Source organism: Urocitellus parryii, chromosome 5, assembly GCF_045843805.1.
Source record: "Urocitellus parryii isolate mUroPar1 chromosome 5, mUroPar1.hap1, whole genome shotgun sequence".
NCBI classification, from domain to species: Eukaryota; Metazoa; Chordata; class Mammalia; order Rodentia; family Sciuridae; genus Urocitellus; species Urocitellus parryii.
The window spans coordinates 151,505,992-151,520,595 of NC_135535.1; the positions used below are offsets into that span (position 1 = coordinate 151,505,992).

Consider the following 14,604-nt stretch of genomic DNA (forward strand, 5'->3'; position numbering starts at 1 on the left):
TTTCCTCCCCTCCAGAAAAAAAGGATAACTTATTTAACCATTAAATATTACTATAGCAGTTTTTTAAATAATATATGAAACCATTTGCCTTAATCTTAGTAACTGTTAGGCTGTTGAAATTAAATAACCTGGCTCATGAACACTTGAGAACTTTATTTAAGTTAAATGGATCTATTCGTGACATGAAGTGAAACATCTCAAAAGCATTACAAATCTTAAGGAGTTTCTCTCCAGAAGATATTGGTTTTTTAATAAAAACCAATAGAAACAGCTTAAACATCAATAATATTCCAGAAAGCTGATATGAAAGAGTAAAAGGAGCTGACTTATCTTTTCATGCCTAATTTCTTGAACAAAGTTAGTAAATGAGATGACTTCTTCGAAAAGTGCCCTGAATGTTTTAAGCAGTGGGCCAAACAAACCTAAGTAAAGATATTAGCCGAACATGTTGAAATCTAGGAATAAAAGCCAGAAGATTGACCTGAGTAAGCACTGAATTGTGGTGTTCTTATGGTATGTGTGTTACTACTACCTCACAAAGTCCAAGTCAAGGTGAAAGTGATTATGTGACCAATTTAGCTACCATCAAAATGTCTTCAGTCTTTAAATGTTTAGTCTATTGCTTTGTAAACAATAGTTATCTTGATAGAAGATGGTTTGCAATTAAAATTTGGCAAGATGATTAGCTATTGTACAAAACTTGGTTGTACCATGTTTTAATATAATGAAATCTTAATAGGAAATATTTTTTTAAAATGATTATCAAAATGTGGCAGTTTTTATATTATCAAAATTGGATAAACAAGGATGGTAATATATAGTTAGCTGGGAAATATACATTGAATGGGAAATCACCAGTCACTAGAAAAAAATCTGACACTCATATTTTGAAATCCCTATTTAGTAGTACTAGGAAGAGATTTTACTTCCTTGAAATAGGGATAGAAAAAGAAGATACAGAAGGAAAGGGTTAATTACCTTCATAAATTGAATTTCACATTCAAGTGCTGTTGAGGGCAAAAGGTGGTTTCCAGGAGTGGCTGTGGCTGTCTGCTACTCTGAAATATAGGCCATCAATTTTCAACCAAGTCTCAGAGAATCTAATGGTAGCAAAGGACAAGCAGATGAAGGGATTGTCAAATGCAGCAGAACAGTGGATACTCCCAACATATTACATTTGTGTACCAAACATGGGTGAACTTAAATGATATTGAGACCCACATTTTAGAGTAAAGATGATGACTTCTCAATCTGTTTGCTTTGTATGAAAGGTGGATAGAATAACAATTTTTTAGAGAATGTGTTTTAAAACCACTACAAAAGGCCTCCAGTAAAATGAACCCTGTAATATATTATTTTGTGAAAAATCATCCAGTATCATAGAAAACTATATTTGTTAATTTAGATTGACATTCTTTGAAAATTTTTAAGGCTAATGTTACCTGTCTCATCTAACAAGCCAGATATTTTGATGGTCACTTTTAAACCTGCTAAACCTATGGCAGATGAATGATCCTTCCAAATAAAGGCAAACAACTGGGAAATGAAGACTGGAGAGAAATGAGTCCTGGGGTAATTCCTTTGGCAACCTATTAGTGCTGTCATCAGCAGTGTCTGACAGCATTTTTGATCTGAAGAGGCGATAGTGCTTTCAAAAAGTTTTCTGTGGTCATGAGACTAATCCTGGAACCTGAAAGTCATTTCCAGCTTGACCACGCCACCACACTTTCCACAAAGCCACATCTAGTCTGAGTTCCAGGGCCTGGTCAGAGTTCTGAAAGCAATTGCAAATGTGTAGTCTCCGAGTGGGCACTTGTTTGTAAGTATTTATTTTCCGGAGCCCACTCAGGAGCAGAAAGAAGCTATAGGCTGTTAAAGAGGACGGAACAATGAGTCAAAACAACGCCTCCCCACTTTTACACTAATGCATGGGGGAAATCCCCACAACACTAGTGTTTGATTATGAATGGAGATTGCTTTGGAGTGAGAGGACTGGTGTCCATCATAGGCAAGCAAAGAAAACTTGCAGGTCTCGTCTTAATCTAAACACATTAACCCGCAGGTGCTTTGTGCTGTGTTTTAGTAGTTTCACAGATATTGAATGTTTAATTCCCACCCAGTAAATATTTCATAAATGATTCCTGCAGCAAAAATATTGTTGAAAAGTATTTATTTACACTATAGTCATAAACCATTCTTTATCTGAACTTCAGTTAGTGGTTTGGTGTTAGAATAGGTGATTTATTTTTCCACAACTATTAAGAGCTAATAACCAAACGAATGGGCTCCAGTAACATTATGTACATTCTTATCTGAAATCTGACTACAAACATAACACTTTTAAGTCACAAAACAGAGCATACAAAAATATACTTTCTAAAAAAAATTCCAAATATTAATAGGCAGAAATATACAGCCATACTTAACCCAGGGAGTGATTTTATTTTCTATAGTAAGGCAACCCATTTACATGCAGACCCTGTAACATTGTCTACATCACACAAGGCACCAAGGACACTTCCAACACAATTGCATGCATCCTAGTTTCAGAGAATATATGTACATCCCCCTTTAAATAAATTAACCTCTGACTCATTTCAAGAGATCATAAATGCTTTTTACATTTTTTTCCCGAAGGTTCAGAACTTGGAGAACAGTGCACATCAAAAATACACAAAATCTGAGTGGATATACACTGAAAATATAGTCTCTTCATTTCTCAACTCAAAAAGGAGCAGATATTGCTATGTCCCTCCCATCACATTGCACTTCTGTTCTCTGAGTTTATAATACATATTGCTTAAAGGGTTGAGACAACTAAATAAGCTTTGATTCACTGTTCTAGGGCCACAGAACGTGGCATGAAGGCCATGCTTTACTCATTGTACAGTGTCCCCCAAATCAGTCCCAAGCCATAAAGTGCACATCAGTTTTGCTTGTCTTTTTGCTGTCCCCACTTGAAGGGATCAGCATCTCCCAACCTACTGTAGAAAAAGTCTCATATCAACTCTGACATCCAAGGTCAAAAACCTGTAATGGATCAAAATAAAGGGAAGGGGGAACAAAACCTAGTCAAACAACCCTTTACAGCAGGGTCAGACCTCAGCCCTCTAGGCTAGGGACCCTCACCCAACCCTCTTCTGAGTTTCCCCATTGCCTTGGGGTGATAGTCAACTCACCTAAGAGAGACTAAAATAGGTAAATTTTAGGAAAGACTTGCTTCTAAGAGAAAAGAGGGGCAGGGCAGGATTCCACCAAGGCCCTCTGCTCAAGGAGGAGAGGGAGAAGCAGGGAAGAGTGGTAGTGTTTATCGTGCAGTTCAAATGGACAAAGAGCCTCCTGGGCCTTGAGCAACTACTGTGTCAGCCTGAGTCTCATCTTAAGGTGTCCGGGTTCGTGAGGAGCAAGGGGCAAGTGGCCCTCCACCAATACTGCTGTTGTTGCTGCTGCACAGGCTGCCCCCAGCCTGTGAGCCCCCAGGGCAGGAAGCTGAGGAGGGGGCTGCCACGGAGGAGGAGGGGGCACTGCTTTTCCGCTCCTTCTGTCTCAGATGGATCTTGGTGTGGCGCTTCCTTTCATCACTCCTGGCAAACTTGCGGCCACAGTAGTCACAGGCGAAGGGCTTCTCACCCGTGTGGGTGCGGATGTGTGTGGTGAGGTGGTCACTCCGGCTGAAGTTGCGCATACAAATCCGACACTGGAAGGGCTTATGTCCAGTATGGATACGGATATGCCGTGTCAGCTCATCAGAGCGGGAGAATCGTCGGTCACAGCCTTCTGCTGGGCATGGGTAGGGTCTCTCATGCACGGGTGTCTTGCTAGGTCTGTTGGGGTACTTGCGAGGCCTCAGAATGGGCCGCAGTGGCAGGTGGTGTGGGTTATAGGCGGCAGCAGCAGCTGCTGCTGAGCCACTACCAGGCAGCCGGGGTCCCTCATTACCTCCACTGGCCCCTGGTCCTGTGACCCCTGCACTGGGGCCGGCCAAAGTAAAGTTACGGATGGTAGAGAGTGGAGTGAGTGGAGGGGGTACCCGCAGGGAGTCCAGAGGACAGGGAAAGGGCTTGCGGTCTGGGCCAGCTGTACCATGTAGGTCTCTCTGGCACTGAGATGGAAAAAATCCAGGATAGTCTGGAATCATGGGGAAGAGACCTGGGTCCGTGGCTGGCTTGGGGGATGGGTAGGAAGGAGGTGGTGGGTAGGCCAGAGAGGAGGAGGTGGAGGTTGTGGATGCAGATAAGAACGCAGAAGGGTCTTGGTAGAGGTCTCCTGCACAGCCAGAATAAGGAGGAGGAGGCGGTGGTGGAGAGTAGAGGTGATCCAGCTCAGGCTGAGTCTGGGACATGGTGCATACACCCAGGGGTCCTGTGGCCAGTGGGTTGGGGGAAGCAGATGTGACGCTGGATGAGGCTGTGGTTGAAGCTGGGGAGGTGACCCCTTGCAGGATGCCTGCACTCACAATATTGATGATGCCTTCTGGATAGCAGCTGGCACCAGGGTACTGAGGGTCAATGGAGAACTTGCCCATGTAAGTGAAGGTCTGGTTTCTGGGCGTAGAGACAGGAGCAAAGCTGCTGGGATATGGGAGATCCAAGGACCTCTTCTCTCCAGTCATGTCAATGTTGATCATGCCATCTGGGAAGGGAAAAAGCAGAATGGAGGTGGAACAATGAGAATGCAGCCAAGAATCCCCTTCTCACCCTCTCTCTCATGGGTCCATTCCTAAGGGCCTGGATCTCAGCACTGTAGAGTTGTGGCAAAGCCCAACAGGTGGGGAAACAGACCTAGAGACACTACGAAGAGACTAGCTCTAATCTGGGACTCAAGAACTACCTCTAGGAAAGCAGGATGAGCTCCTTCCAACGCCCCCCTCCCAACCATCTGTAGCTCTAGTCTCTAATAAAAACACCCAATAATAGCAAACAACAACATTAACATTTTCCCATCTGCCTGGAACTTCTCTCCTTTTCCTTTGCCTAGGGGTCCTACAGCTGGGTTACTAGAACAGACACCAGCCAAGAACGGACCAATCCCAGCTAAAGCCAAGAAGGTGCCAGCGAGAGAGAGGAGCCTGAGAACCGCGCGGGGATGGGAGGGAGAATATTTGGTTGCTCCTTATCCCCAATGCCTTCTCTCCCTCCTTCTCCCGCTGCGCTTTCGCTGAAGGCTGCTGGAGGAAATGGGAGGCTAAGGAGGAAGGATCTTATACGTTTTCCCTCTCCTCCCGGTATCCTCAGGCTTGCCGGACACTCTTGCGTCCCCCGCCCCAGCCCAAAACCCAAGACCAGTGACCACGCTCCGTGGAAGGCGCGGGGGCCGAGGAAGACGACTTCCTACAGCATCGCCAAGGAAACCCGCGGTGCCGGTGCCCCCGCGGGCCTCCCTCCACAGTCCGGGGGCTGCTTGCCGCTGTTGCCCGCCCTCCTCTACCACCTCCTCCCAGCCTCCCCCGACCGGAGCGCCAGCCTTGCTAACCCCCTCCACTTCGCGGGCGGCGCACAGGTGGGGGTGCGCCTTGAAGGCTGCGCGAGGAGCGCGCTCCAACCAGAGAGTCCACTGCCCGGGAGGGAGCTGTAGACGCTCTTCTTTTGCACTTTGCAGCCCGACCGTTCAGATGCGCAATTCTTGCTGGGAGCCCCGAACTTTATCATCACTTTGTCCCTACCCCAGGAGGGGAAAGGCCGAATGCGGCGGGACGAAGGGCCTGCGCAAGCCCCGAAGCCCTGAAAGGCGTCTCTCGCATCCTCATCACTGAGTCCGCCAGGGGACCGGTGCGCCACGGCACACGCACGCGGGTTAGCTGACAACCTGGTACATTTGCCAGTGCTCCCATCCTCAATGTCCTGATCCCCTTCTCTTGGGCTCCTCCTGCATTCACTTTCAGTCTTCAAAGCCAGGGCAGTCAGAGCCGTCCACCCAGATCCCCAATCCTCTCCTCCGAGTCCCGAAACACCCACAGCTCTCCACCCACTACCTCCAAGCCCTGCGAGTTCTAGCCTGCGGCGAGAACACGCGGCTTACCTCCGACCACTCCGTTCATCTGGTCAAAGGGACCTCCCAGTTCGGCATTGGGGAAGATGGTCACCGACGTGGCGGCGAGGTCTTCCACCGGATAGATGTTGTCAGACAGCTGGTGCACAAAACCACTGAGAGTTACTGGGATTTTGTCTACGGCCTTGGCGGTCATCATTTGCTCCTCGCACAACCTGGAGACCCAACTCCCTCGCTACCTGGACTGTCACAGAAGCCGTTTTGGAGAGGAATTGGACTGAGCCTGAGTTGGTATCTCCTTTTGCCCTCCACACTTAGAAACAACCACCACCAATAACAACAAAAAAAAAAATCCAACAGAAATAAAACTAGCAAACAAGTTGCTGGCTTTTAAAGAAAGAAGAAAAAAATGGCTATTTGCCACTGACTCTCTCCTGTCTGTGTTCCGGCAGTTGGGAAGCCAGGAGTTGCTGGTGTAGTGTTATTATAACAGTCAGTGTGTCCCCTCGCCGAGCTATTAATCAATTGCTGCTCTCTCAGTTCGGCGGAAAGTGTTGCTGTAAGTATTTATGGGCAGGTTTCAAAGCCCGTGACGTCGCTGCCCATATATGGACTGAGGAACAGGGCTGGGCCAGGCGGCTTTTGCCGTCACATGGCTGATTTGCATACGGGCTCGGCCGCGCGGGCTCCGCTGGGCTCGCCACTACCGGTTCGCAGCCCGAGGAAACCCTCAGGGGTCCGAGGTGCACGGCCCGGCTGGAGCCTGGGTCCCGGGAGCAGGGCTCGGCAGGGATGAGGGCGCTCAGTGGACTCCGCTGCGGCCACGGCGGGAGCTGGAGCGATTAGGGACTGCAGCTCAGCCTCCCCGGCGGGGAGGAATTCCGGTTCTCCGAGACTTTCCAAAAAAGGCGAAGATCCGGTGCTGGCGGCTCCGCCTCCCCAGCCCTTGTTTGGGAGCCATTCCGGAAAATTAAACTTCGGAAAGAAACCGAGCATAGCCGAGACACTACAGTCAAACCCCTACTCACTTTCTTGGCAGCTCAAAACCGCAAGCAAAAGGAGGCAGCGAAGAAAAAAAAGAAAGAAAAAAAAAAAAGCTACATGCATTCACGGAAGCTGACTGCTTTTTTCTGAATTACTTGGTGGAAAGAAGTGGCTGGTGATAAGAGTGAATGCGGTATTGCTTTTTTGGAAAGTCTGTTCTATTTATACAGGAGCGAAAACGGAACAGGTTTGGGTTGTTTGTTTGTTTAAGTATTTTGGGCACCGTGAGGCTGAGGGGAGGGGGTAGACCCTAGGAAGAGCAGAATTACTGAGGGAGCTTCGAGAGAAATCCTCAGCCGGAGACACCCTCTTCCTCTGCCCGCGCTCTCCCCGCCCCCCTTCAGCTGCTGAGCGGATCGGGCTCCCTTCCCAGCGCGTCTGGGCGGTCGGCTGCGTGGGGGCGTCCAGATGGAGGCTTGGACACTCACCCTGCCCCGTCACATACACACACACACACACACACACACACACACACACACACACACACCACTTCCGCTACACACACTCCCTCCTCCGCTGCCCTCTTCACACACCCACTCATACACCTTATGCTACACACCTCCCTGTTGACACAGCGCGCCAGCGTGTCCGGCTAGCCAACAGGGTCTCGGGGCGGCACAACAGACGCCAAAGCTCTCCAGAGTGTATTTTCTGCAAAGACTGTCCTCACCTTTACCATCTCTCCCTGTCACCACAAACCCCCCTGAGCCCCGCGAACACACTCCCAGGGTGAGTGAGCCCTGTCCGCACCCAAGCCTTACTCCAGAACGCACACTAGGAGAAACATTCTCCCCCTGCCTCTCCAAGAACCACCTCGGTGTCCTCGGCACGGTCCTGAGTGAAGCAAACAGTGTCCCCAACGCGTCTCGAGCCGCCATCATCCCACACGTGTTTCTCTTTGCTAGTTAAAAAGAAAACTGACCCAAAGTAACCTTCTCTGGTTCCTAAAGCAATTTTCAAAAACTTCTCGGCGGTGTGTTCTAGTTCGCTGGACACACAGCTCCTACCTCCCAGCTTGCCCCAGCCTGCACCAGAAGCGCTCCGGGCCTGGCCAGGGCCCTCCGGGAGGCTGGTCCTAGATTTCCCCAAGCCCCGCAAGCCGGCGCCTGCCTAGCCTGTGGCAGTTTGTGCCTTCGCCCTTTCCTGCTCCAAAGTCGTGGAAGCCGAGGAAAAAGCGCAGGGGCTAGCTTCGCGAACCCGGCTCGTCCCTTTCCTGTTCCCGACCCTGAGCCGCCCCAGTCTGAAGGGGACCCAAGCGGGCAAGAGCCACGGCGCCACGCCGTGGAGGGAGCGTGGCGCTGCAGGCGCTCTCCAGGCGCTCACCTGCCACGGCCGCGGACGCAGCGCGCCAGCTCCCGCCTGGGCTCTAGCTCAAGACGGTCAGGGGCGCGGGACAGCCAGAAACAGCCTCTGGTCGTCTGTCCGAGCACCGCTTCTTTCACTGCCCGCCTCAACAGCTGGTCTCCAGGAACCCGCCACCTCTCTGACTTAAAACGCCCTGAGCTAATTTGGGAAAGTTTCTTGCTTACGCTGCGCGCTCTTTTCCAATTGGGGATGAAAAATAAAAGGGAAAAGAAAAGAAATCGCATCAAGGTTAGCACATCTGTAGGTACCCCAGCCCCAGGAAAAACGTGTAAAGTCGCGTTTCTAAGAAAAGAAAAGAAAGCTGCGCTCTTACCACGTGCGCCAGCCCGCTCCGCCTGCGCTCCGGCCGGTCCCGCGGCCCCCGCGCTGACCACCGGCAAGACGACGCCTCGAAGGGGAACCCGACTCGCATCTCCAGCCTGAGTCCGAAAGAAAGGGGGGTAGCCGAATTATGCAAATGTAGCTCCGGGCAGAGGGGCTCGGGTTACGGCCCCCGCCAGCGCCAGAGGTGAGGCACCACCGGTGGCAAGCGCCGGCCTGGCAACTGCTCTGGCTTCGCTCCTTTCGGTACACGTGGGCGGGCGCGCGGGCGGGCAAGCGAATTGCCGCGGCCTCTTCACAGCGGGAGCTGCTGACAACCCGGCGGGCTGCAGCAGTGCGCCGCCCCGAGGGGGAGCTCCCGGACGCCCAAGTGCCAGGCGAACTAGGCTCTGAGGGCAGGACGTCTGCTGCGGGTGACCAGGCGAGGGGGAACCGCGCGGTCTGCCGCTGCCACCTTTCGCGGAGGAGGAGGCCAGTGCGGTTAAAGAGGGGGGAGGAGGCCTCACCGAAGAGTGTTGAAAGCATGTTAGAGTAAATGGGAGTAACTGAGCCTCTGGAATTCTGAACTTTCCAAGGACTCACACATCAGGTAGGAGCGCCGGAGGTGGGGTGGGATCCCCCCGCAACCAAGAACTGCTGGTAGGTGGTTCAGTCTCCTGGAAGGGTGCCTGGGGCCAATCCTAGGAAGCCTTCCCTCATCCTCCGCTGAAAACTGGTCAGTAGATACTTCCTGTAACTTTTTTTCAAAGAGGGTCTCTTTAATATAGATAAAGCAGATAATGGAACAAAATCAAGAAGCACTCATTTCAAGCTAGTCATCCTGTGGATTATTTCAGAGAGCTAAAGTGACTTGCTTAAACTTATGCAGCTGGCGAGTGGTCGAGTTCAAACTTGCCACCGGGTCTTCTGAATCCAGGTACAGTGCATTGGTTGCTACATCATGCACCCAGGAAAACCCAATGCCAGAAAGTGAACAGTTCTTTAAGGGTTGGGAGCCTGGCTCAGCCCACTAGGGAAGAAACGGGTCACCTTCCACAATTTCATCTCCTTTCTTTGACATTTCTGAGGAAAAGGAAACTGAGGTCAGGACTTTCTTAGGAGAAGAGGTTGTAATGGACATGTTCCTGCAATGTAAAGGGAGAATTTGAGTTTGGGGATTCTCCAGATCTATGTTGTGGATGAAATGACCAGATTGGTGCAAAACCAGAATTAACAGTGCTGTCATAAAAAAAAGCCAACCCCACAGTATTCTTCCTGGAGGCAAGAAGAGGTGAAGCAAGATAGAGGGATAAATAAGAACTCCAAAGGTGATTACTGAGCAAGATATAGGGTGAAAAGGGAGAGGAGAGAAAGGAAGGAAATGTGAGAATTGAATACAAAGATGAACTATAGTTTCTCCTTTTAAGCATTTGAATATTTTTGTTTTGATTAAAAAATTACTTTTTAAAAAATAGTGTTGTCAAAATTACTCAAGTAAATAGTTGTATCAGGGTTATTAAGAGTAGCAAATTGCTGCCAGATTCCAATTTGGTCTGTATGGATTCCAGATTCAGGAAGCAAAATAAGAAGGAAGCAGGGAAGCCCTTTAGTAGGCTTGGTCCTGGGGTTGGGAATGAGATGGGAGATGAGCAGGGGAGGCAGCCTGCGGATCCTGGTGCACCCCCCAATGGATTTCACATTTCTCCCTCCCTCCAGTTTCAAATTACTTTTTTACAATGTGATGACAGGATCACAACCAGTCCCGAGGCCTGTTACAAATAACTCAGTGTTTGCATTTTGATTTAATAAGAAACGTGTTTGAGCATCATTATGGATTATTGTAATGACATTTTCATTTACTTTCATTCTAATATTGCTTCCAGAAGATGGGGCAAAAGGAGTGTCAGAATTTCCCTTAATGATGGAGATACACAAGGGTGTGGATTTCCAACTCAAATGGCATAGGACATGTGCACTTCAGTGAAAATCAGGTCATTTGCCAACTTTGCCATCCACACAAGCCTTTCTTACAGGTCCCCCCATGTGCTGAGAAAATTGGTAAAATGATTCCCTACACTCAGCATCTCAGTGCTACCCTAATGATCTCAGGGGCTATAAACCTAGCCTGGGTTATGCCAATCAAAATTGTGAAGGCTGGGAAAAACATAGCTTTGCACCAGACTAGAGTGCAATTGAATTATGTGTCATTCACATAAATAATGGGGACAAGAAGCAACAAAACCCTTCAGATCTTATTTTGTAGAAGCGGTAGCACTGGTCCAAGTGGCAGATGGTCAGGGTTCCTTTAGATATTTCTTGAGCATCTACCATATGTCTAGCACTACATCAAATCCTGTAGATATAGTGGTGCTTAAAACCAAGTCTGACTCCTGCCTCCATGAAGCTTGCATGTTACATCACACAAATATTACAATGACTACTTTTGATCTCCACAAAAGGAAAGGACAAAAGGACCAATTGAGTCTAGGAAGCTGAGGAAGGCTTCTTAAAACAGAAATCTGAAAGATGTGCAAGGATCCGTAGAAGATCTGTGGAAAGAGCATTCCAGAAAGAAAACACTGGGGTGGAAAGTCCCCAAGGTGGGAAAAAGCCCGGTACATTTGTGGGATAGAGAAAGTCCAGTGTAGCTGGAAACCTTCAGCTCACCTTCCATACCTAGTGTGTTGAGGCTACAGGTAGCCAGTACAGGGAGACTTCTTAGGAGTCCTTCTAGAGAGATTTTAGTCTCTATAAGTTTTCCATTCCTCTGCTATTTTTTTTTCTGGCTAGTGACAATGGCATAAATATTAAAGTTGAGGGTTTTATTTTTGCTACTCAGCTTCTGCAAATGAATAAGAATATGCCAACAAGGTTTCATCCAGGAGAATATATACAGAAGTCCTTATTGGCATCGGCATTGTGTCTCAGAGACAGTCTTAATGAAATACATTCTTTAGTTGTCTGTTTCTCAATAAAGAAATGACAAAGTGAATTTTGTCCCATTTAAAATGAATAAAGTGTGTAAGTACAATGTTTCTAGTAGAGACACATGTCAAATATACAGATCACTGTGCCATCACTGGCAAAATATATAAGGTGAGCCAATGCATCATTGGTCATAATTGTCTAAAACAAGTCCAGGTTAATAAGTGATTGTTTTCTGATCATAAAAACTCAAAGATAAACCTCCATTACAAACCAGCTGTTTATGCCTTTATATTTTTAATCTTTTCAACTCATACATTTGTTATCTATAATTGTATGAAAAATGAAGTTCACTTCAATGAGGGAACCAATGGATTTATGACAGATGTACAAGCCTGCTAGTTTTTATTATCAAATAAAATCAGACTTATAGAAGCTTTGTTTTTTTACATAGAAAAAGGATGAAGCAAACCAGTACATCCGTTGTCAGAGGAATTGTATATAGCACTTACACAAAAACACAAATATTTTTCTATTTCAACTGAATAATCTCAATAAGAATGGTTATCATTCCTTATAGTTAAAATGATGAGTTCTGGAGGCCTGGGTTCAAATTCCATGGTACTTGGTTCAAATCCTAACTCTGCCACTCCCTTCTCTGTGCCTCAGTTTTCTCATCTGTAAAGAAGAGAAATGACTACATAGTTGTTTTGAGGGTTAAATATAATGGCACATGAAACGTGTAGCAGGTTATCAGTACATAGTAAGTGTTCAATAATTGTTATTTATCAAATTATTACTATGAGTGAAAGCCTGCTTTACATTGTTCTAAGTTATTTTTTTATTCCTCATAACTAAATTGAAAAACAGAGCTGTCCCCCTCCCCCAAGTTTTATGGACAGAGAGCTAAGACTCACAATACATAGCTTGCCCAATTTTACATAGTAAGTTGTAGAACCAGAATATGGACTCTACTCTCTCAGTCATTAAACTCATGTTTCAGGTACACCATGTGATACATAACCCACAGCATATAAAAGCAGAGGAATGGCTCTTCTTCAATTATTGATTGACATATGAATTATTTGTGACAATTTTTTCCAAAAATTATGAGTTTCAGCAGGTATAATAATCATAGCATTACTTGGAAGTTTCAGGTTTGGGATGTGAGGAGAAAAGAGAACACATAAGGCAGAAGTTATTGGCATATAATTTAAAACAAGCTATATCTTTTTTTTTAAGAGAGAGTGAGAGAGAGAATTTTTTTTTAATATTTATTTTTTAGTTCTCGGCGGACACAACATCTTTGTTGGTATGTGGTGCTGAGGATCGAACCCTGGCCAAGCGCGCTACCGCTTGAGCCACATCCCCAGCCCCAAGCTATATCTTTGTGGATAATATAATTGAAAGTTGGAAAGCCAAGTTCCACATTAAAATAAACCTAATTTACACATTTTGCCCTAGAAAGCTCAAAATGCATAACAATAGTATTGTTCTTCCAGGGAAGTTTGGGAATGTGGAACAGTAATTTGAAATGTAAGAAGCGTGGGTCAGAGCGGGGTGACCTGTAAAATCTGGAGACCATGCACCCATAAGGGGCATTCTTTGCCTCAGTGTGGCTATGGAGGAGACCTGTCTTGTGTGTTCTTCTCACATATTTTCTATATTGTCACTTTTTTTAAACTCCATGAATTCTCTGACCTCAGAAGTGTGTTCCATTTATATTCCAGCCAGCTGAGTTCTGGACAGGAACCCAGTATACACCTGCCCAGCAGTAAGAACGGAAGAGGCCAAGCCTTCAGCAGATTATTCCCAATTAATTTTACCTGTCCCACTTCCGGCTATGTCCAACAGTGAAGGTGTATTTCACATGTATTTTTGCATTCTATGAAAGGGTTCTCAGATAGCCCCTTTGGCAGTGATTTAAATCATTTTATTCTGAGCTGGTCCCTCTGCATTCAGCAGAGCCAATGGTACTGCTGGGATGGCAGCCTGCAGAGAGGACCACTGAGCAGAGGGCTGCCTGGGAGCCACATTTAGGCTGCCTCCCTCTTGCCGTCCTTTCTCCCACCTAGTACTGGATGATGCAGGCAGCCTGGAGAAAGCAAAGGACAGAGGGCAAGGAGCCCTGATACCCCCTTCCTCTTACTCCTCTGCCATGACTGATGGTATTATTTGACATTGATGGTTGCTGCTGGGAGGAACAAACTGTGCTTACTGCAGTCACATCACTCAAGCCTTTGGTGGCAGCCTTGAGAGACAGGCTTTTCTTTCCCTGTATCTGATGATACTTCTGAACATATGCTGCAAAGATGTAGAGACATCACATCTCTTTGTGCCTGCCAGAACACTCACTACACACCAGCCAAAAAGTCCACAATGTTTAGAAAGAGAGTTTGAGTCTTCATTATTTTGAGTGAGAGAGATGATGAGGGCAAGGGAAAAGGATGGCGTGGAGGGAGAATGCAAGAATCTGGTGCTGGATGCAGAACTAGGTAGTGGGAAAAGTACTAGAGTAAGAATTGGGCTCCATGTTGGCCTCTCTTTTAATAATAAATTTTTTGAGCATTTAAGTGTACTAAGCACTTTGCTGATTGTGAAGCCTTGTCTCTTAAGCCACTAATCCTTCCATGAAGCATATATCATTATTCTTTCTACTTTAAAATGAGGAAACAGAACCACCAAAGCCCAAGTCCCTGAACTAATTAAGTGGAAGTGTCATGATGGGAACCCAAGCAGTCTGACTCCATCACTTGTGCTCCCAGTTGCTCCCCTCCCTAGCCTGTGTAACTAGACAAGCCACTTAACTTCTCTAGCCTCTTTCTTCATCTTTAAGATAGGGCTGGGCTTACCTGTCTTAACTGCCCTTGGCCAGAGCATTGTGGGGGATCAAAAAAAAGGGGGGGGCTAAAGAACACATTCTGGAAAGCAGGACACATGCTGCTAATCTAGTTGTCTCCTAGGAGGGTTGTTGGGTTGCAG

At 47.0% G+C, this 14,604-nt stretch overlaps 1 protein-coding gene across 1 annotated transcript; it reads right to left on the minus strand.

Moving 5' to 3' along the window:
* Window positions 1-3,379: 3,379 nt before the first annotated feature.
* On the minus strand, window positions 3,380-8,809 carry Egr2 (early growth response 2). Its single transcript, XM_077799183.1, has 3 exons — window positions 8,711-8,809; window positions 6,019-6,127; window positions 3,380-4,632 (listed from the first exon to the last, which is right to left on the minus strand). Exons 1-3 carry the CDS (start codon window positions 8,807-8,809, stop codon window positions 3,380-3,382), a joined length of 1,461 nt encoding a protein of 486 aa, XP_077655309.1.
* Window positions 8,810-14,604: the final 5,795 nt, after the last annotated feature.

What these genes read in the sequence shown, in the direction of transcription:
- Egr2 (XM_077799183.1), bottom strand. Translation starts at nt 8,809, where the DNA reads ATGCGAGTCGGGTTCCCCTTCGAGGCGTCGTCTTGCCGGTGGTCAGCG. An exon ending in GGAGCGGGCTGGCGCACGTG is followed by an intron (nt 6,128 to 8,710) that starts GTAAGAGCGCAG and finishes TTTGTGCACCAG; the next exon opens with CTGTCTGACAACATCTATCC. An exon ending in GATGAACGGAGTGGTCGGAG is followed by an intron (nt 4,633 to 6,018) that starts GTAAGCCGCGTG and finishes TTCCCTTCCCAG; the next exon opens with ATGGCATGATCAACATTGAC.